This window comes from Corvus moneduloides, chromosome 3 (assembly GCF_009650955.1).
Source record: "Corvus moneduloides isolate bCorMon1 chromosome 3, bCorMon1.pri, whole genome shotgun sequence".
Classification (NCBI taxonomy): domain Eukaryota; kingdom Metazoa; phylum Chordata; class Aves; order Passeriformes; family Corvidae; genus Corvus; species Corvus moneduloides.
Window position 1 is genome coordinate 105,890,237 of NC_045478.1, and position 26,665 is coordinate 105,916,901.

At 43.2% G+C, this 26,665-nt stretch overlaps 1 protein-coding gene across 1 annotated transcript; it reads left to right on the forward strand.

Moving 5' to 3' along the window:
• The first annotated feature begins 525 nt into the window (after positions 1-525).
• On the forward strand, positions 526-26,469 carry LHCGR (luteinizing hormone/choriogonadotropin receptor). Its single transcript, XM_032103185.1, has 11 exons — positions 526-680; positions 8,398-8,469; positions 11,025-11,099; positions 12,761-12,835; positions 13,367-13,441; positions 13,534-13,611; positions 16,183-16,251; positions 16,879-16,953; positions 18,151-18,336; positions 20,835-20,915; positions 23,192-26,469. Exons 1-11 carry the CDS (start codon positions 526-528, stop codon positions 24,432-24,434), a joined length of 2,184 nt encoding a protein of 727 aa, XP_031959076.1. The 3' UTR covers positions 24,435-26,469.
• Positions 26,470-26,665: the final 196 nt, after the last annotated feature.

The window sequence follows — 26,665 nt, forward strand, 5'->3', positions numbered from 1 at the left end:
TATCCCAACCACTTCCGTACCCAAACGAGGCTGCTGTAACCACAAAATATACATATAAGAGAAATATAAGGGAAATGCGGCACATTTTCCCTCAGGCACCAACTCTCAAAGACGTTCACAGCCAGATAAATGGGTTTTTCCCAGGCCCCCACCTCTTCACAGCTTCCCCACTAGGAACGGGGGGCACCGGGGAGCTTTCTGCTAGGAACGGGCAGCACCGCTTGCGGTCCCTCCTAGGCAGGACAGTGGGGAGCCGAACTTCTGAAAATCCAAGGAAACCTCTGCCAGCTACCTGCAGGCTTTGCAGCCAGCTTTCCTAGTTAGAGCAGCCGAGGAACGATGTTCCCCGGGAAGCCCCGGGGGCCGGAGCGCGGCATCCTCCGCGGCATCCCCGGGGCGGCGGGCGGCGCTCCCGCCCCGGGGCGGGCGGAGGTGGGCGGAGGAGGCGGGGCGCGGGGCCGCGTCCCGCGGGCTGCGGGCGGGCAGAGGCGAGCGAGAGGCGGCCGGAGGCGAGCGGGGCCGGCCATGGTGCCCGCGCTGCTGCCGCTGCTGCTGCCGCTGCCGCTGCTGCTGCCGCCGCTGTCCGCGGGCGCGGGCGGGCGCTGCCCGCTGCGCTGCACCTGCACACACGGAGCGCTGCGCTGCCCGCCGCACGGCGCGCTGCCCGCGCCCGCCCGCGCGTAAGTACCGCGGGGCGCTCGGACCGGGACCGGGACCGGGACGGGGATGGCCGCACCGGGGCCTGGGGGGACTGCGGTCCCCTTCCACCCGCCGTGCGGGCTTGGAGCATCGCTCGCCGCGCGGAGGTGCGGAACGTGAGGCTGGAGTTTTCAAACTTTCCGAGTTCAAGCAAACCCGGACGATGAGTTTTCCCGTTGGGAAAGAGACACGCATCCTTTCGGGGTCTTTTCGCAAGGGGCAAACTGTGTCACTCTGCAGCAGCCTCAGTGACAGAGGAACGGGGTGCAGGTGTCAGGGCTTTCCGTGGTCTCCCGTCATTGCATTCGACATGAAGTGCCTTTCCTGTTCCAAAACCAACGCCTTGTAGTGGCATGGTTGGCTTTAAAGAAAACGGATTAACATACAGAGATGTGACCTTAAACCTTCTGTCAGTTCTAAGGTTTGTTTTTTTTCTTTCACAAATCTGTTGGACTTCTTGTAACCTCTTCTCGCAAAGTTTGTGCAATTAATTTTCCCTGTATCCTGAAGCATCAAAATCCTTCTCACTGTGCTCATTGCATCTTCTTGAGGTTCAGCTCATTGACAAGTTCTTGACTACTTTCTTTCTCCCTTTCTTAGTAAAATAATTCCTGTGAGTTTTGACAGCTGTTTAGATCTCTGCAGGGTGGTCCATCATAACTTTCTGCCTAATGCTTTGCTGGGAGCTAGGATTAAATAAAAATAACAAGGCATCATGCACTTTCCCTTTCCCCACTCACACACCATAGTCCAAGCTCGTGATCTAGGAGACCAGACCAAATAATTGACATACGTAGGTATACAAGTGTGTTGTTGTTTATGGGCTCAGTTGCAGCCCTGATCTAAACAATCATGGCATCAAAATATGGGATTAGAAGAGCAGCAGATAGAATTGTTGCCATTTCCAAGATCCCTTGGTTATGTCTGCATGAATTGAGCTGGGGTTTTCTTATTATGACCCTCTTGGTAACAAAGCCTGTGTTTTCCATTCTCATCTGATTTGTTTGTAAATTTAACTTGTTCTTGAAATTCCCTAGGGATGATACTAACCCTGATCTCCTCTTCCCTTTCTCCCTAGCTCAGGAATGGATAGGAGCAAGGAAACCTAATTCGTACTAATCTAGAGCCATGTGAACCATTCCTCCGAAGTCAGAGATTCTAGAAAATTCTCTATCCTGGATTTGTTCCCTTCTTATTTCCCTGTGTTGCCTTAGTGTCAGAGAAAGCAGAGCCCATGGAAGCAGGAGAGACTCTCCACAGTTTTTGCAACAAGCACATTTCTTCCACAGTATTCACAGCCCCTGCAGAGCTGGCAGTGGATTAAGTATGTTTATTAGGATGATGCACATCACAGCCAGGAGAGGTTATCAAGAGCCCTAAACTTATGGGATTTTATTCTTTCTCTGTTTTGGTTTCATCTTTTATCTTTCTTTCCATCTGTCACCCGAGAGGAAACCTCATCTCAACCTCAGTGATCATGTTAGGACAGATAATGGGTTTATGGCTGCTGCCAGTTCTTCCTCACTGAGAGCAACAGGGCTAGGTAATGGACAAAAAGAAGAGAAAAAATTTCCCTTTCTACCTTTAGTATAACATTTAATCCTGACGATTGTACACAAACTCCCGCTATTAGGCTGGCTGTAGAAACCAAGAAAAGAGTTCAACCAAGATTCAGCTCAATATTCCTACAAAGAAAATATTTGCACTTAGAGGTCAAAAAAAATCCCTGTCTTTCAGTCTGCACTCACAGACATATCCAGCTCCTTCTGCTTCCAGCCTGCTTTACGTTGAACCTGAACCTATACTATTAAAATTTCCACTTCTTTGTATTTTTTTAATAGAAATCCTGCATTCATCACACAATTACAAAGCTGTACATCTGAATGTAGTCGCTAACCCTACAGACGTACACGTATTCTCACTCTTTTGTTTAGTTGTTATTCAACCTCTTTTCTTTCATCTCTTCCTTTGGTTTTCATACCAGTTTCTTCTCATCTATTTAGCTGTTGTCTTCCCCTCTCTCTTATTCATATAGTTCCTGGAGCTTTGTTAGTGCTGACTGCTACTCTTTCCATACTTTACCAATCTTCCTAGCTCTGTTCTCCCCTTGCACAGCTCTGTGTATGAGAAACAAAGCCAGAGAATGTTAATTTTATCCCCTCACAGCCACATCTGTACCTGGAATCACAGCATGGTGCTTGCAAGTGCAAGTGGTTTAGGTTGTTACAGCTCAGTTCCCGGGGTGGCCACATCCTTCCTCGGTGCCACTGTAACACAGAAACCAGACCTCAGGAAAGTCCTTCTTAACTGTACAGCCAGTCAAGAAAATAAGCTCCAATATGTAACTCCAACTCTATCTGAGTAAAATCTGATGCTGTAATGACCTGTGCTTCCAAATGTATTTTTGATACTTTATTATATTCCTAGTATATATCCCATAGGGAAATTTCAGCCATTTTTCTTTACCCGAGTTATCCTTGCTATGTCACATTATTGATGAAAAAACTTTTCAAAATTATTAGACTTCTGACAGGTTGCAGAATTATGGGGTTTATACAGTCCTGAATTGACCATATTTTTCTCAAGCTCCTGTTTTTAGTTTGGACATTACACAAACACTACAGAACCGCCATTATTCAGACATCTTTGAATGCCCTTTGGCTACAGCAGCTATATGTCCTCTTAGTCTCAGCAGAAAAATAACCTTTAATACACCATTATATTTTGAAACAAAATATGATTTTCCTTCTTTTGAAGTCTCATATGTACTTTTGGGGTTTTAAGCAAAGTCTGGTTGGATAGGTACCCAACACCAGCTGTACAGCAATGGGCATTGGATAACTTAAGACCTTTTTGCCCCTTCAAAAAACTTCATTTCATGGTGAGGTTCACTTTGCCATACCTGAGTGTGTGCCCCTGTGTGCAGAGCTTCTGCAGTTGGGTGAATGACATGTGATTAGGCACCAAATTATGAGACATCAAATACAAAACTTTGTGGCAAAAGCCTGAAGACATAGATAGTTGTACCATGTCTTCCTTATTATATATATTATATTTGGCTCTTTGGGATTGTCAAAAGAATTCAATTTCAGGGCCAAAGTGTCTTCCACAGGAGATTATATCACCCATCATCACCTAGTGGAAGGTGCTCTTTGGGTGCTTGTGTTATATCATAGTTCACATTTCAGGTAGATAATGCCCAACATACAGAGCTTTAAAAATCAATGCCCACCCTATTACACTGCCCCCCAGAAGCTGATCAAAATCCTAGGAAAATAGTGGGTTTTCAACCATAGTTTCCATCAATATTCCAAATCCTCCCAAGTTTAAGGATGCCACAGAATAAAATGCTTGCCAACAAGAGTCTACTTTATGCTTTCATCTTTTGGGCATTAAAAATAGAAGTAATCCTATAAAATAGACACAATAAAATATAAAATATAACAGCCAACCCAGCTACAATAATTCATTCAGACCTATTGCTATTGGGTCTGTTCTTTTTATTGTTATTACTATTATTATTATTGTTGTTATTATTATTAATGAGTTCAACTAAACACTTTTTGCAAAAGGCCACTTCTGTAATACAGGGATTTCCTCCAGTGGTGTGAGTGGGCTTGGGCTTTGACTCCTCCTCAGCAGGACTACAAGTAGTTCTGAGCTTTTGGGGCATCCAGAGCTCTCAAAAGATTTCTTGGAGCTCAAGTCTATTGGTGGCAGTTCCTGTCTTTCCCAATGCTCTTGGATAGCCTTAAATACATTTAGCTTCGCCATTTCAAACCTTACTGCCTAGAATTACGTACCTTGAAAACCAATCTTGATAATGTATAGAAATGCCAAGGGCTGCTGAGTGCCAGGAAGTCTGGCTGGCTCTCCATTTCTTTCTGTCTTTTTCCAAGGATGAGAAGTCCTGCAATTCTGTGGAGCCACAGCACTGTCAGCACTGAATGACAGCAACGAGTACAAGCATACAAGTTATGGTGCATGAGATGTGAAAGAAACTTTACAGGCTTTCTTAAAAGGGCAAAAGTTTATCCTTTAACAATAGTCTTTCAAAACAGTGCAGGTAACTTACATTAAAGATGGATGCATCCCTCTTTTCATGAGCTACAGAAGTCAGGCCAGTAGTGTGGGCAAGTTAGATGTACAAAAGCTTTGTAAAAACATTTTTTGTCAAAAGCTTCCTCGGCTGAATGGCCATATCTGAGTATCACAGTCTGAGTGCTGTCAGAAAGAAATCTGAACAGGCCACCACACCAGGAAGACCGAGCAGATGAAACATCTACAGACAGAGAGGAACAGCCTCATATTTACAATTTCTGGTCCTCAGGGGGGACTTCAACCATAGCAGGACATAAGCAATCCAAGAGTTTCCTGGAATCCTTTGATGATAACTTCTGTCTCCAAGTGATAGAGGAGCCAAGGAGGAGAGGTGCAGCGTGGGCCTTGTTCTCACCAACAGGGAGGGGCTGGCAGGGAATGTGAAGCTCAAGGGCAGCCTTGGCAGCCAGGACCATAAGTGATGGAGTTTGAGATCCTTAGGGCAGCAAGGAGGGTGCACAGCAAGCTCATTACCCTGGACTTCAGCAGAGCAGACTTTGGCCGCTTCAGGGACCTGCTTGGCAGAGTCCCACGGGATAAAGCCCTGGAGGGAAAAGGGGCCCAAGAAAGATGGTTGATATTCAAAGACCAGCTCCAAGCTCAGGAGTGATACATCCCAACAAAGAGGAAGTCAGGCAAAGCACCAGGAGGCCTGCATGGATGAACAAGCAGCTCCTGAACAAACTCAAACACAAAAAGAAGGAATAGAGGGTGGAAGCAGAAACTGGTAGCCTGGAAAGAATTCAGAGAAATTAAGCAGATGGAATCAGGTTAGGAAAGCTAATGCCCTGATTGAATTAAGAAAAGGGGAGACATAACCCACATTTTTACTGAGGGAAATCAGGAAGACCCAAAGAAATACATGCCACTGAGTCTCACCACCATGCCTGGCAAGATCCTGGAGCAGATCCTCCTGAAAACCATGCTAAGGCGCATGGAAACTAAGGAGGTGATTGGTGTTAGCCAGTGTGGCTTTATTCAGGACAAATCTTATGCCTGAAAAATTGGGTGGCCCATTAGGATGGGGTTACAGCAGTGGTGGATCTGACTGACATCATCTGACATCATCTACCTGGACTTGTGCAAAGCATTTGACACTGGCCCACATCCTTGTGTTTAAATTGGAGAGAGATGGGTTTGATGGGTGGGCCACTTGGTGGATAAGAAGTTGGCTGCGTGGTTGCACTCAGTTAGTCAATGGCTGAATGTCTGAGTGGAGAGCAGTGACAAGTGACATTCCTCAGGGGTCATACTGGGAGCAGCTCTGATTTACATCTTTGTTGGCAGCGTAGTTGGTGGGACAGAGCTCACCCTCAGCAGGTTTGGGGTGGAAGTGTGTGTGGGGTGTGTGGTGGGATCGGCACGCTGGAGGCGAGGGACCTTGAGAGGTGGGAGAGGCGCGAGGCCTTGAGACTGTGCAAACCTCATGGAGTTCAGCAAGGCCAAGTGCAAGGTCCTGCATGTAGGCCAGGGCAATCCCAAGCACAAATACAGGCTGGGCAGAGAATGGATTGAGAGCAGCCCTGAGAAGGACTTGGGGGTGCTGGTGGATGAGAGGTTGGACATGAGCCATCAATGTGTGCTGGCAGCACAGGAAGCCCGTGGTATCCTGGGCTGCATCCAAAGCAGCGTGGCCAGCTGGGCAAGGGAGGGGATTCTCCCCTTCTACTCTGCTCTTGTGAGACCTCACCTGGAGAGCTGCATCCAGCCCAAGGGCTTCCAGCATAAGAAGGATGTGGACCTGCGGGAGTGAGTCCTGAGGAGGCCACAAAAATGCTCAGTGAGCTGGAGCACGTCTCCTAAAGAGACAGGCTGAGAGAACTGCGGCTCTTCAGTAAATATTCATAGAATCATAGAAGGGTTTGGGTTGAAAAGGACCTTAAAGATCATCACCTGTCACTCCAAGCCATGTGCCATTACAACCAGCACGCTGCTCACCCACCAGCATGTCACAGGGAGGTAGTAGGCTCATGGGCTGATGTAACTGAAAGCCAAGATTTGGTTTTAGTTTTTGCACTTTCAGTCACATTTCCATTTCCTTTGTAAATTATAATGTTTTTTGCAAGCAGTTTCATAAAAGGTATGTTTTGTTTTCCAAGCAGCCTGAGCTGATGGCAAAGTTATAGGGTTGTAGAGCAGGAATTTCTCAGCTTCTACTTTTTGCTTCTTCCTGAAGTTCTTTTCCTTTTGGCTCAGAGTGTTAAAACCCACTGCAAATTACTTCTACCTGTCTCTACCCTTCAGGGAAAAATACTTTCTTCAAGCTGCACGACATAGTTTCATCTCTGATTTAACCAAACGTCTCACACAGCAAAACATGCAAGCATCAGTCTAGAGACAGGTATGATCCAATCACAACGGCATGAATAACATATATATCCTCTTATCACCCTTGTTAGGTAGGGAAGCATTGTTATTCCCAGTTTACTGACAGGTAGGCAAGGTCCAAGGGAACTAAATGATTTTCCCCAAATCACACAGACTTTTCGGAACATAGCTAGGAAGTGACTTCCAGGCTCCTTGGTACATCCAGATTTGTAACCCTTAGCCACAGTATTTGTGACAGCCTGCCTTTATAATGTGTAGGTATGACATATTTTTAAATATATAAAAATATATACATATATATATATAAAACTTGATGAACATTTAATATAAGTATTGACAATCATAAACATGTTTCTTCATATAAAGGATTATGATAACAACAATAAAAAAAACCAGATTATGTGAATAACACAGAAACATTTCAGTCAAAAAGCCTTGAGGGGATGAGTTTAAGGATGGGAAACAAATGTCTCTAACTAGATATTAGTCATTCTAAAGCAAAATGGAGCAATCATCTGTTTTTACAGAGATAACATTTTGAAATATGTTAAATATTTTCCTATGGCCATTATCAGGGAGAGTGTGCTCATGGGTGGACAAATTGGCTGGTAAAAGTACTATGGCTCAGATGTGGAGAATGGTAAAATGTGACACTGTCTGCCACATCATTGTTAATTTCTCAGTCAGAGAAACTAAAAAATTAAAAATTAAAACCCACAGTTGCTTTGAATCAACTAACCAGACTGATGCAATTTATTTAAAAAACAAATCCATTATATCTGCCTGATTTGAAATTTTTCTACACTTTGTGCATAGCCACATTCATGATGCCATGCTGCAACATTACAGGGATACTGCTGGGAGGAGGACATGGTGCAGCCAACACAAAGATACTGTTTCATAGAGAAAACTTTATATGAAAGCCACTTCTTCTGGGGATCTAACTTTAAATAGCCTGTAGCTCCCTTTGACTGTGACTGTAGCAGCCTACTTTCATCAGGCTATAAATTTACTTAATAGGTTATGATTATTATTGATTTGATGGTGATTACTCTCAAATTTATGCTGTTGAGGAACTGACCCAATATCCTTTGATATCCATTTAACTGAGATCAATGACAAATGGATCAGGCTGTAGAGGTACAGAGAACTGCAGGAAAAATAAGGTGGCATTATGCTTGATTGGTTTTCTCCCTACCATAATGCTACAATTATAAACAAGGAAACCCCATGCCTTACAACCTTTCCTCCCTCTCTTCTTTTTTTCAGATCATTCACTCATCTCCCTGTAAAAGTAATCGCATCACATGCGTTTGAAGGACTTCGAGATTCCTCCATCATGTAAGTTGTCAATATTTTCCATAGGCTTTTCCTTAATTTCTTACAAAAATCATCATTTTATAATAATGTAAAAAAGTGTGGCTAATACACACTATTGATGAAAAGAAACCACAGGGGAAGGATAAACATAGCATTCCTTTTCATGTAAACAGTATACAAAAATGCTTTGAAAATGTGTGATTTTTAACACCCGTTTAAAGATCAAATAATGAAATATTAATCATGTCAGAGAGAACTGGATACAGCTTAGTAACTGATGAGAGGAGCATTTGATTAGGAGATAGATTTCTATCATCAAACATCACCTCTGCAATGACAGCCATGGCACTCTGTGATTATACATTTATAGAAGACCCAAATGAGACATTCCTTCAGCATTTTGCAGTGAGAGAGAAGCTTGGCAGGGGATCAGTAGGACTGAGCCCTCTCTTTGATCTTTCAGTTTGCAAGTGCTGTAATTTTGCACACCGAGTCTGCACTACTTCCCAACCCTTGGCTTTGTACCTGTTTTCCACCAATGATTCAGACCCTAAGGCTCGCCTTACCCCTCTTGGCCTCATTTCTGCTGTTACTCCAGCTGAAAGATGGCATGCTTGAGTCTCCATTATTTATTATTTTTTATTTTGTCTGCATTGAGTGGCCTCTAAAGGACAAAGCTGATGACACAGCAGTGCAGTGAAGAGCAGGGGAATGACCTCCCCCAGAATCTAAGCAGCAGCACAGAAGATGCTGCTTTCTTTTCAAGGTGCACTTTTTGTACTTCTCTGCTGTACATATCCAACTGCAATACAGTATTAAAGTAGAATCCAAGTGGTGCTGTATTCTTGCATTCACTTGAATCTGAATGTTTAATGAGAACTTAATCATTTCACACTGGAGACCAACCTAAATCTACAAAATTTCTCCTACCTGCATGACTTGAGGCTACACTTTCTCAAACTGTACATATGTCATATTCTCCATAGAAAATGGTTTGTTCATGGCATTTTCCCTTCCGTAATGAGAATTTAATTGATCTTTTTGTGTGCTTTTAATGAATCTGTCCAAATTAACATTGTAGAAATTGATGTATTTTTCTGAAGTTAGTTTGTAGAACACTTCATAATTTTATTGAGATTTAATGCTACTTTGAAAAATGCGTATTTTAAAATAGTAAATCTCTAAATCAGTTATTTGGCAACACATCACTCTCTGAAAATCAGATGATAAATTATTCTCATGCCATAAGTCATTGCAACATATGTAAATGGAAAAACTGTGGCTGACAGGGAGGATCCCATGGAAGAACCATGTTTCAGACCCCAAACAAGTTCTGTGAGCAGGCACTGATCCCTCCCAGCCTGTGGATCTCTGAGGATCAGAGATTGTACATCCGTCTTTCATTTATGAGTAACTAGTGCAAAACCAAAAAATAACATTCTCACTGAATTATGATAATGAAAAAATCCTTAAGTTTCTATAAGACACACGTACATGTTAACTGTGTGATTTCTAGTGTGCACCCCCCTTTGCCACTACAAATGAAATACAGAATTCATTCTGGTCTAAGGGGCTTTATTATCAACACCAATAGGAGTTGTCTTCTCATAATTGTAATTGAATTAACTAACACTCAGGACTGTGACAATACTGATATGACTGTGTAGATGCAATCCAGTTGTTTGGATAGTATATTTTCTTGACAGTGTATAATCTTAGGTTTAGTTTGTGTGTCCTTCTAGTCAATTCTGTTGAGAAATTTTGAAGATCTTTCCCTTATATATGCATCAATGTATACTATTTACTTTCAGGACTCAGTTTTGCACAGCCTCTTAGATCTTAATCTAAGATTCTTAATCTAAAAAATTTCTTAATCTAAGAAACCAAGCATTTAACAAGCATCTAATAAGTGGATTTTTTTTCTATGTCAGTATTGGTTAATCTTGAGTACAGATGTGGAATAGGAGCATCTGTAATCACAGAGTGCCACCAAAAACAGTCACATTGGTCTGTGTCATGATGAAAAGAGCCACTTCCTTTCAGTTTGCATGTATATAATGAAAATGGCATTTAAATCCTAAAATTTTTCATAAAGTGTGTTGAATCCATATCTGTGTATTTCTGCGTCTGTGGACTAGACGACCGTAATTCTGACTTGATAATAGTATATGAAGCACCGTGAACGTTATCCATGTCCTCACGCAGCAAATAAATTCACTAAGCAGAACCAACAATGGGAGGGAGCAAAAGGCTCATGAGGCTTGGGCTCACTCTGTTTACATTAGTTCTGGCCCTTAGTCCCTACCTTACCTGCAATTTACTGAGGAAGTGGAGATTGGCTGTTACAGGGGTACTTATTCCTAAGGGTCAGCTTTCCCTTTTGCCAGGACAGCAAAAGGCTGGTCCTCTCAAACGCCACTGGCACAGGCTCCCAGGATGTCTGAGGTGAGGCATGGGCAGGACTGGCAGGAGGGGTTGAACAAGGGTGCATAAAAGAAGGAAATACAAAGTGGAAAGCCGATTGCTGGTGTTTCTTCTGGTAATGTGTTGCTTTGTGTCTGTTGTTTTCATTGTAGTGAAATCTCTCAGAGCGACTCCCTGGAGAGAATAGAAGCGAGCGCCTTTGACAGCCTTCCCACCTTGTCTGAAATGTGAGCATCAGTTAAAAAAAGGCATCCATGTTGTGGTTTCAGATCATCAAGGTGTAAACAGTCTGCAGAGAAGTATTCCTGGACCAAATCTGTCTCTGTTACTTTGGTTGGCTTTGATTGAGATCTGTGATGAGAAACATTTCTCTGCAAAGTACCATATAAATAGTGAGCACTCTGTAAGGCCTGGCCTTGGAGATCTAGCTCATGCAAAGACATCCCTGCACGGAGTCCCACTGCTTTCAGTGAGCTCAGTGGCAGGAGTGGAGCTCTGTGTCTGCTTCTGCTGGCATTGTCAGGCTTTCTAAGTGGGGAAAGAATTCAAGATGACAAAAGATGAGAAAAATCTTTCTTTTTGAAGATGCCATTTTCAAAGCCGTACATTATTTAAATACAGCTGCTTAGTATGCATAGCTCTTCTGTGGAGCACTGAAATACTACTCAAACAGAACACGCACTGATTTTAAACTTGACCTGCATAGCACAGGCATCTGAGAGAGAGGGTTAAAAGCAATGACTAGGAGAATGCTCTGAAATGTTTAGTGAAATTGGAAAGTATAAATCTGATTCAATATCTCATTACTGCCTTTTTTGCACAGCATGACCAGTGAGTGGCTTAAAACTGTGCAACTGAGTGAGGACAAATTCATCTCTTTTTTTTTTTTTTTAATGTGTGAACATCACTGAAGCCAGTTACTCACAAAAGCAAGGGATAAAGATTTCTCAACCTCTGAATGAGTCCAGCTTCCACTGGGATCAATGGTGTGCTTTGGGAAGGAATAAAACTTTTGACCCTTACAGTTTTTGGATAGCTTGTCTAATGCCTGTCTTCCAAAACCCAAAAGCTAAGCAAAACCATTAAAGAGCTACAGAGAGCTGGCAAAAAAAACCTCCTTGAATCTTGAATGCTGTACAGGACTCATATTGCAGGGGCTTGATGTCCCCAGCTGCACTCAAGTCCACATTCAATGGATGATCAGGGTAGGTGAGTTCAATGGCATTCTTGAATTTCAACTTTTCTTGCCCTTTCACATGCTAAAACCTTGTCTTTTGTAATCCATGCATAGGGAGGGAGCTGGGCTACAGTTATTGGGGCAAACACAGATGTTTATAGATAGTTTAGCTGCAGAAAGTGCTCCTTGATTAAGAGATCTGCCTGTTTTTTGAGTGACCACTAGCAACCAGGACTTCTCACATAATTCTCTCCCAGTTTCTGCTGATCCATTCCTACCAACCACTGCTCTAAGGAAGTCCATGGTGCCCTGAAGAGGTTAAACTACCTGAGGAACTGCCTTTCCTGAATAGAAACGACGGATGATTTGAAGGGATCTGTTTGTGGAGCAAGGACCAGGCGCACACACACACACACACACACACACTCAGGTCCAGGCTCAGCCCCATATCCAAGCCCAAAATGCTAACTCCCACCAGTGACCAAGTGGATCCAAACCAGATCAGCTCAGAGAACCATGAGAATTTATGTAGTGTTATCTTTTGTTGGCTGCCTAAAAATTGCAGGCCATTTTTATTACCAACAGTCCCTCAAAATGCACCCAGCAGCATATTTGAAGACTGTTTTCTGAGAAAGTAAATCACAAGCAAAGCACAGGGCCCTCCCAAATCTATAATGATTATAATACTGAAATATTTTTCCCTCATTACAGATTAATCCTGAACACGAAAAATCTGTTGCACATTGAGGACGGAGCGTTCAGAAATCTTCCAAAGCTAAAATATTTGTAAGAAAGAGTTCTATTCCTTTTCTGTTTGCTTTATTTATTCTTTTCTCCAAAGGAGTAGACAAGTCAAACTAAGGAGTGTAAGGAAAAGGGTTTTTCATGCATTACAGAGTACTAGAAGTACATACATCATTTACAATAGCTTTAAGCTGTAGTTAACCAATAGTGAGGTTTTTCAATAGACAAGGGCAGGGCAGTGATGGACAAAACAGAAGTCTGCAAAGAAGTTCAGTGCTTATTTCTAGAATAAAGCTTTCAGATGAACACGGCACTAAACAAAAGGTATAACTAAAATCTCTCCCTCGTGCTTAATGTAGTGAGAACATATGCTGCTCCTCCAGGACACTGCTTGAGAATGATAAAAAACTTGATTTTTAAAGGCCTTAGAAACACCTTTGGAGCCTACTTACAAATTATATTTGTCAGTCACCTTTTAAAGCACTGTTAAACTTAGACCTACCAAGTCAGCTTCTTGTTGCATCCACTCTGGTAATATTTTCTTCTATAAATAGGAATTATGCTTTTCTCTAGGAGCATTTGTAACACTGGAATAAGACAATTTCCAGACCTGACACAGATCTTCTCACTGGAAGCTCATTTTATTTTGTAAGTAGAGACCCAACCTAACCCAGCTGCCAGTGTTTTCCATCTTGTTTCTGAATCTCTGACAAAAACACCTTTTTCTTTTCCTTCCAAAGGGAGCTCTGTGATAATTTGCGTATGACAATTATACCACGAAATGCTTTCCAAGGGATGAACAATGAATCACTGACACTGTGAGTAATATAATCCTAGCTCCAGCTCCTTCTGGGAGGATAACACTTCCGCTTGAGGAAAGTGGGTTGACTTCATGAAAATCTTGACATTAAGCCCCAAAAAGTATATATATGTATTGTGAGTTGAAATGCCTAAGAAACATAGGAATATTCTTTAAGGTGAAAAGCAGAGTTTTTTCCAAAAGATAACTTCACTTAGGAAAGAAAATGGGACAAGGGATCTAAATCTTCATCTTCCATGCAATGTTATTTTTAAAAATACCATCATCAGGATAAAAACTACAAAAGCTGTGCTGCAGGCCAAAGTCTCTGTTCTTACCTCAGGGATGCATTTTCTTGAAACAGTGCTTGCAGGGACCAGTCTGAGGGAGCTGAGCTTCAGCTGCACAGGGTCCCTCTGAGGAGGGATGGGATGGAGAGAGAGAGGAAATTGGTACAAACTATGGATGCTGCTTCTTTATTTTGCTTCAGTTTATGTTCCCATAAGATCCCCCTAAGTCTCCACACCCAAGACTTTCCTTTTAGCCAACAATGCATTCATTGCTTCAGCCCCCTGTGAGGTGGGTGGGTTTGATGCTGTGAGATGCCCCACCTGAGGAACACAGAAAGCAACAGGAAGCCAAGGTGAGATGTCCTCTGCCAGTACCATGGATTTCACAGCTCACTTGTCTTCACAAAAGCTTCCACAAAGTAGAGCTGAAAGAGGAAAAATCACAAGCTGAGCCTCTTGGCAGGATGCAGATGAAATCTGGGTGTCCCAAGGAAGGACCCTCTGAGCCAAGAGAGCAGCAGCAGGCCACCCACTTGGTGTGGTAGCCACAAACCCCAGGGGAGCCCAGTGAAGCCAGCCTTTGGGGGCCAGGCTCCAGTACATATCCAACGGGAGCCCTGCCCTAAATCCCATGAATATTTGCAGCTGCAAAGGAGCTGTGCACAGGGTCAAGGACTGCAACTGATGGAATCTTCATCAGGCTGATGTGCCAGCATGGCAGTAATTTTAACACAGATTTTATGTATTGGCCAATACCTTCTGGAAGCAAGAGAGGAACTGGGCATAAATGTGACTGAATGCTGCTCCTACACGATGCTAAAGAAGAGCAATTGCTTGGATTAGTGCATCATTTCATCTTATGAGCCTCTTTCCTCCCAACAAGTTCTCAAAATAACTTCAGCAAAATTATGATTCTGCTAATGGTGCAAGAAAATGAACATAAAAGAGATGGAGAAAGGTGCTTAAAGTCTTTACTGTAACCTTAAAGTGTATTAAATGGGAGGGAGTCTAAGTCAGGCAACAGCCAACATTCATTTTTCTCCCATCCTTTTGTGATAGGGAGCTCACCACAAGAAGAAAAGAAGTATCTTATCAGCAGCTTCCTAATTGTAGAGCTATGTGTTAACACCACCCCATGTGGTTAGCTGTAATTAGCTGAAGTAATTCCTCTTGTTACAGCATGGTCTGGTGAAACATAAGTCATCTATGGAGGTGTAAAGTCACCCTGCAGTCATACTTTGCACTGCAAAGTATCTCATTTAGCCTTTCCAGCAGTTAATGTTTCTGGTGGATTGGAAAATTAATCCTACATGTTGTCATGGTTTTTAAAGCTATCACTAATTTCAGCATTGTGCTGAGGTAGATGCCATCTATCAAACGGAGCCAGGTGCTCCTCACACTTAAGCACCTGGGAGCATGTTCTATAGGGCCAGTTTGTGCTATCCCAAAAGCAAGTGGAAAAGCAACAGAAATGCTGTTTAATTCACAAACTGTGCCAAGTTTTCTATTAGTACTTAATATTAAAGAAAAAATAATATATACAGGTGACTATATTGAATTTCTATTGGATACATGAACTTAATACCACAAATGGGTATTAATAGACCCATCTTTACATCTCCTAAAGAAGGAAAAGAGCTGGACCCGAGGTGTAGCAGAGCCCAGCCTTTAGGTGTCTGTCCCCAGGGTGGGGAATCAGGACCCAAGGTGGCATCAAGTGACGTGTGCAGCGCAGGAAACAGCAGGGATCCCACAGCACAAACCAAGCCTGGCAGCAGCGCCTTGGAGAAGCTGCTAACTCGCTGGCTGCTGGATGATGCACAACTCAGCCTTGCCTCTCTGCAAGGCTGTCTCTTAGAAGATTTTTCTGTCCATAGAGGATCTGCAATCCAGCAGCTCCCTCCAGGCTTTACGGTTGCTTTCCACCTGATACATCTCTAGGCCTTGCAGTCTTCCATCTGCACCTGCTGACACCACAAAATCCTGGCCTTCTGCCTCCAGGTTGTTGTCTGTGTGCCAGGAGCTTAGCTGGACTAGTGTCCAGCCTGTGCCTACCTAGATCTCAGCCCCAGGTAGGCACCGGTGAGCCTCTCAGCAGGGGGAGGATCTGTACCTCAGCAAAAGTTCTCTTCAGCAGCTAAACAGGAAGGAGCTTAGAGAATTTAAACTGCATCTTTCTTAATTTAAGAGCTATAGTTACCTTCATTCTTTATAAGCAGCACCAAGGTTTGAAACTTGTAGTACGTAATGTAATCTCGCCTTTTCCAAATCTTTTTCCCTCATGTTTGTTTAATCTCCAGCAAGTTGTATAAAAATGGATTTGAAGATATCCACAGCCATGCCTTCAACGGGACAAAGCTGAATCAATTGTGAGTATGCTATCCCTCCTCAGTAAATTAAACAGTAAATAAGAATTTAAATATAGTCAGAGGCTCTTCCTTCAGCTTAACTGCCTGTGTCTTGTATTTCCCAAACTGCATCTTTCAGTGTCATTGTGACTCAGTCGTTAATCCTACAGGTCTTACTGTTTTTCCTGAAACAATATCTATTAAAATAGTAAAGCTTTTGTGAGAAAAGCTCATAATTCTTAACAAAATTTCATAAACTAGTGTAAAACTTGAAACAGTAGCCCAGACTCGGGAATCTATAGTTTATGTCTGGAAACATCAATAGGTTTTAAATCCCTCTCACACGCTGGGGGACTAATCTCTTGGTTAGGCAAAATGTATGTTTGCTACTGTAGTGAAAGAACCAGCCTTGTTGTTCCTGGTTTAAGTCAGAAAAATATGGAATTTAGCACTTTTAAGTGTAGATGATAATGATCTGATGGCATCAGAGGAAGTAAAGGTCACGTGGGAATTACAAGCTGTCCCCAGCCAGGCAGTGCAACAACCACTGCTGTGGTGAGAGAAAGAACTGAAACAGGTGTGAAGAAGAAACCAAAAAAGTGATTTTTAAAATACAGACATAAAGAGAGTTCATTTTTGGTTCCACAGAATCCTGAAGGACAACAAGAACCTCAGGCAAATACACAATGATGCCCTGAGAGGGGCCACAGGGCCAGATGTCTTGTAAGTATCTACACCTCCATTACCTGAGTGTCCTGTGGGAACTGCACAGTGCCACCAGAGCTGTGTCACCACAGCAAACACAGGCTTTGAGTCTGGAAGGAGAGTTGATCTCTTACTCTCTGTGCATAAAGTGGAAACATGTCAACAAGATGCCATGAAATTACAGGGTGAAAGAAGTTTGCACCCTGGCAAACACGTATCAGCCAGTTCTAGTGTTGGCATTGATCTCCACCTCTTAGATATTTTGGCCTTTGCTTTATTTGTGTCAGATCCTCCTGATCCTGTTCCTGTGTTTTATACTCTGACATTGCAAACTAACTTGTCCTTTGGTAGGATGGATATGTTTTGGCAATATATATATTGGTTTACGATTTGTTTATAAAATTGAACCAGCTGATTGCACGCTGTAAGCTCATGCTGAATAAAACTTGTTATTATCATCCTCATGATTTATTAATCAAGGACTTACTGGAGGGCTGCCCTGGCTGTAACTCCATGCAATAAAACACAGTGTGGTTCTGTAAATAGCAGTCTGTGCTGCACATGCCTTTTTTGTGCCTTTTATTGGTGCTTTGTGGTATATGGCATTACTGATATCACTTTCAGAATTGTGGGCCTTTTTTTCCTTTGTTAAATGTCCTGACTCTTTAGTCACACTGATGGACTTTCTTCACACAAACAGCCCCTCTGAAGTTACTCTAAGTCAAACTGCTTATGTTTGTGTTGGCAAGAATGACAGATTCTTTGGGGGTTTTATTTAATAGCCATTTAATTAAAGCACCTAGAACAGCACTTCAGAGGCAAGCAGAGAGCCAGGAGGGTGTCCTACCTGTTAGCTGGCTGGAGAGTCACCTTTGTCCACCTTCTTCTCTCCCTGCCTCTATCTTAGAGGCATCCCTCACTCCATGCCTGGATTTCAAACAATAAGGTCAGGACACAGCCCCTGGCGTGGTGGGTTTGAGTTTCCCCAGGACAAAGGGAGCTCCTTGCCTTGCTGGAGCTGCTGAGCCAAAGGGATGCTCTTACCCCACCGCTCTGTATTTTCACAGACCATGTCTCTGAGCTGGGCATCAGGTGCTGAAGTGACTTTGTAGATCTAAACCTTTGTGAAAAAACAGCTGCTGTTACCTACCGTCATGCTTTGGTTGTATTTTTATAGGGATGAAAAGAAAAGTGAATGCTCTCTTTGTTTCACAGGGATATTTCTTCAACAGCGCTGGAGTCCCTGCCTAGTTATGGGCTTGAGGCCATTCAGGTCTTAAATGCAATGTCATCTTACTCTTTAAAGAGGCTGCCACCACTGGATAAATTCAGCAGTCTTCTGGAAGCTGTCCTAACATATCCCAGCCACTGCTGTGCTTTTCGAAACCTAAGGACAGAAAAGTAAGTCCAAATAGCCCATTATTGTACTGCGGTGCTTCAGAAGCGCCAAAATGGCAATTCTCCTTTATTCAGCTCACAAGGTTTGGTTATTTTTATTCCAGTTACAGGGAAGCTCTGGTGTATTGCAAGGCCTTGCAGGAAACAGCAAATCTCTGCTAAAGCCAGGAAAATCATGTCCATTTATTTTAGAGCAGAAATGGATCCCATTCTGTGCCCTGGATCTGCCATCAGAAACATTATTCTAAGTTTGCTTAAAGCTTATATTTTTTTGGTATCTCAATTAAAAGCCTGCTGGCACACAGAAGACAGATCTTTATCAATAGCGTGCTGCCCTAATTTAAAATTTAAAAAAAAAAAAAAATAGAAACCCCTGTAGCCTTTAGTTATGTAGCTTAATCAATTCAGGTGATATGATGACATAGTAGAAAGGTCTATCTTTCAATTACCCACCAAAATTAGGGCCTGCCCCAAGCCTACAGGAAGAGGTTACTCAGTTTAGTTCCAGCTATTTCAGATAACAGACAGTATTGTTCTCCCCACAAGTGGAAACCGTGGCACAGGGAGAGCTTTGCATCCGCTAACTTGGGGTATTTAATCCCAGAAAATTGGAGCTTATTTTTCAGCATTTATGTTTCAAAGAAACCAACCCTTAGCGGGCTTTAGGCAGCCAAAGCAACCCCAAAGGAGTTTAGTTTGAGCCATGAAGGTGCCTCACTTCTTACCTGACTCAAATGAAGGCCACAGAAAAGGCGTGCTGAGCAGGCAGTTGTGAGAGGCCTGGTCGGTGTCACTCCCATGCCTTCACTTCAAGACTGTCTTGGAAAAGCAGGAACAAATTCCAGTCCTTCAGGGTAAAATTAAGGCTGGTGCTATTCTTTCTCTGCTTACCCCATTTTACTAAGGGGTTCTTGATTCTGCAAGAAGAGAAAGAATCTCCTGTAAAGGGTTTCCATTGCTACAGAACTGATTCAGTCACAGATCACATCTCTGAGTGTATTAAACGCAGGAGCATTTCTGGGAGAGAAAATAAAAAGTATTCATCCTGATAAAGACAACTACATTTCTGATACTATATTAATTTTTGGGTGCTTGGCTTTGCAACATGAGCATGGTCTATAAAAACAGGGGTGCCTTAGTAAGTCACTTTCTTATATTAAGTGACTGTTTTCTTAGTAAATTGCTGGGGGGAAAATCCCACGCAAATCAGGAAACAACTGCTCCCCTACCACGGGCATCAGCAATGAGGTGAGAGAAAGCCATTTCCGTTCATACTGGTAGAGCACCTGGCTGCTACTTTCAAAGCCTCAAAACTAGAGATGTTGCCAAATATGTCATCTTTCAATTTGTACTGTTCAAACTGCTTTACTTCAAGCATGCAAAGTCTACCTCCAGATCCCAGACAGTTTTTAAATAGGGTCACCAGTATGGGCTTGAGGCTGAGCTGCTGGAAAGCAGCTCTGCAGAGGACCTGGGGGTCCTGGTGGACGACAAGCTGTCCCTGAGCCAGCAGTGTGTCTTTGTGGCCAAGAAGGCCAATGGTGTCCTGGGGTGCATTAGGAAGAGCATTGCCTGAAGGTCAAGGGAGGGGATCCTGCCCCTCTGCTCAGCCCTGGTGAGGCACGTCTGGAGTGCTGTGTCCAGTTCTGGGATCCTGAGGGCAAGAGAGACATGGAGCTCCTGGAGCACGTCCAGTGGAGGGCTATGAAGATGATCAAGGGCTGGGAGCATCTCTCTGATGAGGAAAGGCTGAGGGAGCTGGGCCTGTTCATTCAGCCTCGAGGAGAGACACAGAGAGGGAACCTCATCAATGGCTGTCGGTGTCTGCAGGGAGGGGTCAGAGGATGGAGCCAGGCTCTGCTCAGTGGTTCCAATCAATGGAACAAGAGGCAATAGGCAGGAACTGAGACATAGGAAGTTCCATCTGAATATGAGGAGGAACTTCCTTCTGTGCAGGTAACCAAGCACTGCAACAGGTTGCACAGAGAGCGTGTGGAGTCTCCCTCACTGGACATATTCCAGAACTGTCTGTATTGTGTTCTAGGATGACACAGGGAGGTTGGACCAGATGCCCCATCACAGTCCCTTCCAACCTGATGCACTCAGTGATGCTGTATCAGGCCAGTTTCCCAGCAGCTGTTAGCAGGAACTTCTCCAAAAGCCAGCCTGCTTCCATTCATCCTGCTGGAGAATCTGGCCCACTTCAATACAATATTTCAAAACACACCTTTTAATTCCAGTTCAAGTTATTTCACTATAAAAAAAAAATGCATCCTACACAGTAACCAAGTTGAAAGACCATCCTTACACACCCCTTGAGGTCCTGCCTATTTTCACAGTATTTGAAGCCTTCTTCTTCCCACTTCCTGATGTCTACAGGAACGTTTGTGCAGCCATGAAACCACCTTACCTTATATGGCTGTGAAGATCACTTGCGGAGAAGCCAGGGCTTTGGCCAAAATCCAGCCTGAAAGTTAACTTCCTTCTCATCCTTCTTGCAGACAGAACTTGTTGCTTTCCATTTTTGACAACTTTTCCAAGGAGTGTGAAAGCACCATGAGGAAACCAACTAACAAAATGCTGTAAGTACCTCTCTGCATAGAGATGATGGAAGTAGCAAATACAGACCTCCTCCCCTTTCTGCTGTTCACATGTTTTTTCACTAAGCAGGTCTTTGCCTGCCAATTCAGTCACGCCTACAAGTTGCACAAGTGGTAGTTTTACTATAATTAAACGAAGATTTGGATGTTCAAAAGGAAAGGGAAAAAAAAACCCCTCATGATTTCATGAGCTATACTCACTCCAGTTTGTCTTCTGAATTCTGAAAGGACTTCAAACCAATGTTTAAATATTTACGGAAGTTAGTGGCCTGCATGGAGACTTTCCATTCCCTGAAATAATTGCAGTTGTTGGTGTGATTCAAAGAAGAGCTGCCATTGTTAATAATTTTTTTTTTTACCTATAGAAAGGGTAATTAGAACTCTGCATATCATTAGTTTTCCATGGCAGAACGGAGTCCCTGAGCTAGAAGTATGATGATCCCATGCCAGTGGTTTATTCCGTCTAAACAAGTCTTTCCATATCATCATATTGTTTGCTTGACAGTGTTCAATGTGACAGTGAGAAAGGCTAATATCAAAACTGTTGTGTTGGCTGTGCTGGATGGCACAGGCTCTAATCCAGCTTTTAAGGGAGAAGTTTAAGGATTTGCTATTCTTCATCCCTCTACAGCTAACTGGCAGACCTTGAGACTTGTTAGCAGCCCTGACATGGCGTCAAAGCATTGTAAAGTCTAGAAGAAACAAGGTTATTGTCATAAAATTCCAGTGGCAAAATACAGCTGAAATGTGATTGATTCATTGGGATGATTACTTCCTTGGGCATTATCTTGTTTGCTGGTTGGTGAGGCCTCCTACACTTGCCATTTGGTTTTATCTGTCTGCTTGTTTTGGATTAGCATCTGTTGCACTCCTGCTGTGCATTAAATAGTCTGCCCAGCCTATTGGCTCCTGAAGCTTTTTGCTTTGGCAAATCCCAATCTCAGCAATTCTCTTAGCAGTCATTATAATAAGCAAATGAAAGTAAGGTTCATGGGCTTAATGGCTGCAGAACCACAGCAGAAATCATCTGAAAGTCCTGAGTTTTCATTGGTTAAAAAAAAAAAAAAAAACAAAAAACCACCAGAAATCCAGCTTGCACATAGCAGCACATAGCAGCACATTTTCACAGCCTCTCAGAAAATCACAACCATTTTCATTAGTAAATAGACTCAAATGTATTTCCTACTCTTCCAGTTTGCAAGTAAATGTAAGACATTGGGCAGTTTTTCATATACAGAGAGGAGAGTTAGGATAACAAGTTTGGGAAGTTATTTGCCCCACAGGAATAACTGAAAAGCAGCTCAGTTTCATTTGCCAGTTAAGACCCTGCTCCAGAAATATCATTTCATGGGCATGCTTCAGTAGATGTGGAAGCTTAAGCATGTGTTTAAATTATCCTAAAGCAACCAGTTTTCTCAAGAGCTGTCCTTAATAGAGATGCTTTCCATATCTCACACTGCAGACTGAGTGTTTGCCCACCAAACGTTCACAGTCAGGATGATTGGGAAGTTGGAAAATAGGCACCTGTTATGGTAGGGAAGTGCCAGGAAAGACAGTATTTGCTTTTAAAACATTCCTTCTTTGGTAGACATACCACCACACTCTTGATGACCTAGAGATTTTAGAAGTCTATCTTAAAAACCTACAACATTTTTTATTAGGCATTGGGTCCAGCCTAAATTTAATAAATTCCTAGCTATCAACTTTACTTAGTTAACCATGCACTCCTACTCCTTACCTTACAATACTGTGAGCATCAAATTCCTCAGCACCTCCCAAGCCATACATAGTCTCAGGAATTCATTTGCTAAGTGCCTTTCCTAAGGGGAGCAAAGGTGCAGAGTTAAAACCCTTAGGTTATTTCAGTATGGCTTCTACAACTGCCTGCGAAACCTCTGTGCATCAAAGCTGTAATCCATCAGCTCAAGTCTTACTATAGCTTGGACTGCAGCCAACCAGCAGCATGAGAACGATGGCTCCCTCACAAAGCAGTCACAATAAAGTACTTCCAAATAATCAGGTTGTATAAGAGAGTATTTCTGTGGATGGGATTGTGACCCCTGCTGCTCTCCAAGGCTGCTTCCCAAACACAAAGCATCCTTACAGGGCTTTGTTATTTGTAAACACCCTGTAGAAACACATGGAGGAAGTCACTGTTTTAAAACAACTGTTATCTGTTGTCTTTTGCAGAAGAATGCGAGTAGCATGTAACAAATAATTCACTCCTGTTGGGGGGGTTGGTTTTTTCATGGTTACAGAGATGACTCCAACAACACATCGCTGTGGTCAGCGGAGAAGAACACGCACCCGTTTGTGACAGATGAAGAAAGTTCTCCCTACAGCTACTCGACCATTTTTGATGACAGTGAAACGGACAGCTTTGACTTCGAGTATGACTTTTGTCAGCCTAAAGTCGTCACATGCACTCCAGAACCAGATGCCTTTAATCCCTGCGAAGACATCCTGGGATACAGCTTCCTCAGAGTGCTGATCTGGTTTATAAACATCCTCGCCATCGCCGGCAATTTCACCGTGCTCCTCGTTCTCCTGACCAGCCACTACAAGCTCACCGTCCCTCGCTTTCTCATGTGCAACCTCTCCTTCGCCGACTTTTGCATGGGACTGTACCTCCTGCTCATTGCCTCCGTGGACGCCCAGACCAGCGGGCAGTACTACAACCACGCCATAGACTGGCAGACGGGCAGTGGCTGCAGCACCGCCGGGTTCTTCACGGTGTTTGCCAGCGAGCTGTCGGTGTACACGCTGACGGTGATCACCCTGGAGCGCTGGCACACCATCACCTACGCCATGCAGCTGGACCGCAAGCTGCGGCTGCGCCACGCCGTGCCCATCATGCTCGGGGGCTGGCTCTTCTCCATCGGGATAGCCGTGCTGCCTCTCTTCGGGGTCAGCAGCTACATGAAGGTCAGCATCTGTTTGCCCATGGATATCGAAACAGGCCTGTCCCAAGCCTACATTCTGCTGATCTTGGTGCTGAATGTTGTCGCCTTCATTGTCATTTGTGCTTGCTACATCAAGATTTACATCGCCGTGCAGAACCCAGAGCTGGTAGCTGCCAATAAAGACACCAAGGTCGCCAAGAGAATGGCAATACTGATCTTCACGGATTTCACCTGCATGGCCCCCATCTCCTTTTTTGCCATATCCGCTGCCTTCAAAGTTCCTCTCATCACAGTCACCAACTCCAAGATCCTGCTGGTTTTATTTTACCCTGTCAACTCTTGTGCAAACCCCTTTCTCTACGCAATTTTCACCAAAGCATTTCGGAGGGATTTCTTTCTGCTGATGAGCAAGCTTGGTTGCTGCAAGAGCCAAGCAGAGCTCTACAGAATGAACTATTTCTCTGCTTATAACTCCAACTGCAAGAACGGTGGCGCAGCCACAGCCCCCAGCAAGGCCTCCCAAGCATTCCTGCTCTTGTCAGCCTTAGAGAAGCCATATCCTGCACTACGGGACAAGACCTCTCACAAGGAAAATTAACTCAGAGCGCTAAGAGATGCAGCACTTTGCACGGCCAGTGGAGATTATCTTACTGGCTAGGGATTGTTTTATAATATCTTGAACAGTTCATAAATAAAAATGCCAGTAAGTAATTCTTATGCAGCATAACTCTTCTGACGTTCGAGGTGGTGTTTTCCCTTCTCTTCCCTTGTAAGGATAGGTGTGGAAGGTGGCTATTAGGCAAAACTTTTCTTTATGGGGAACCAGAAGAGTCCAGGAATAGTCAAGTTGCTCTTGAAGTTAACAGCTACTGCAGTGATTGCAGCCTGGCTTCTTTTTCTCAAGATCTGCTTCCTTGGAGTATTTAAAGCCGGTTTGCTACCTTTCATGGCTTCTTTTTTCATTCCTATCAGCTATGCTGGCATTGTTGGTTTAAAGAAAGAGGCACTAAACTAGATGCCTTCATTTCATCCACAGAAACTTCCAATTACACAGCCACCTACACACAGTTAAAGAACAGTGTTCAAGTGATAGGCTGTAAAGATGTCCCCCAAGGAGGAAAGTTGATCTATTGAACCTTTGTTACTGGCAATTTTGCAGTTTACATTAGATCTCAGTCTGAGCTGGTGGGTAGTTTACTTAAATTATTAACCCATACACAGCCACGTGTGATCTGGAAAACACAAGAGATGCAAAACCCCCTCTGCTGCACACAGGACTCTATTTAGGGTATCACATATGCACACACAAATCAGGTAAACTGGAGAGCTGCTTCCTGCACAGGCAAGGAAGTGCTGCCTTGTTTTCCCTCCTGGGACAGTCTGAGGAATGATTTTCACCTGTCAGTTCTCTGACATCACCAGTGCCAGTGGCATTCAGGAATGCACTAGAGCTTCTTCAGCACTCACAGTCCAACTCTATTCCCAGGTGATGGAGCAGAGTAGCACAGTACTTACCTATTTGTGACAATGTTTCCCCATTAAAATCTCTCTTTTCTTTCACTGTTCATTGCCTAATGCTAAGTGATCATGCTAAATGCCTGGTCTAGATTTGTAACTGCATTGGTAATTTAAGTAAGTGCAGAGTCTGATACTCTACCATAAGAAAATAGTACTATTGCAATCACTTTAAACCTTTTATATTCTCCTTTTCAGCTGAGTCCTTTGCTTTCAAGTCTGTGACAGCAACTGAGTTCCAAAGCACTCCTCTTGTTGCCAAAACACTGCACTGCAAGCTAAATTTGCTTCACATTAAGGAAAGCAATTCTTTGTACTAGTGACTGGTCTATCATTAGTTCATAATTGTGATAATTAGAAATAACATCTCTGACCTACTCTTACCTTCAGCTTAATGCCATGATTTCAATCAGTACAAAAGCTCCGGATGTAAGCACAGCTGTGCTCACAAGCAGTTCCCACAGGTGGGGAATGAAGCAGGATTGAGAGCAGAGGAGACTCTTAAAACTCTATGGTTTAGCAATCAGTATAAATCCCATAGGATGCACCTCTTTAAACACACCAGCTCCTGAGCTTAGCCAGTGGTGAAACAGGACTATGAGGGTATTTAACTATAATACAAACCATAGGCACTGGTGTAAAAAAAATAGCTACTGGGCCTAAATCTTTTCTGTCACCTGTCTCAAAATTGATTTTTGAGACTCATTCTTCTGACATCCCATGGAAGAGTCCTGAACAAGATTTAGGACATGACAGCACAATATCTTAAGTGGGCAATAACTGACGTACTTGCATTATGTTCCAACAGGACAAGAGCTTGCCAGCACACCCTCCCTACCCCATAACATGGGTGGGAAACGCCAAGGAAGGGAAATGAGTTCGAATTAGCAACAGCTGATAGCACCTACCCTACAGGGCTGCAGAGGGAACAGCACTGAGCAGCAACAGATCTCTGTGGGCATTTTTCTTTTTGTACCTGCTGTAAGATGAGTGAAATCCACCATTTACAAAATTCCAGTTTTAAGGGAAAAAAAAAAAAAACCACCCCTGACAAAACAGCAAGTGTAATTTATATACTTAAAATTTTTCTACGCACAAAAGTAAGCAAATAAGTAAAAGCAACACTTTGAAAAGAGATACAGATTCATGCCAGAGCTTCTCATACAAGTTACACTTGTTATTCGATCTCATTATTTTTAGTTTACTTTCTTTCTGGTGTAAGGTTTTAGACAGCCATTTATGGAAATATCTTTGATGGCCATAACTGGTATTACATACCTCACCCTGTCACATCTGCAGCAATATGTTTGCTAA

Bases quoted from the DNA above. Each gene is read 5' to 3' on its own strand.
- LHCGR (XM_032103185.1), top strand. From the start codon at position 526: ATGGTGCCCGCGCTGCTGCCGCTGCTGCTGCCGCTGCCGCTGCTGCTG. The intron at 8,470-11,024 runs GTAAGTTGTCAA...TTTTCATTGTAG, and splicing joins CTTCGAGATTCCTCCATCAT to TGAAATCTCTCAGAGCGACT. The intron at 13,442-13,533 runs GTAAGTAGAGAC...TTCCTTCCAAAG, and splicing joins CTGGAAGCTCATTTTATTTT to GGAGCTCTGTGATAATTTGC.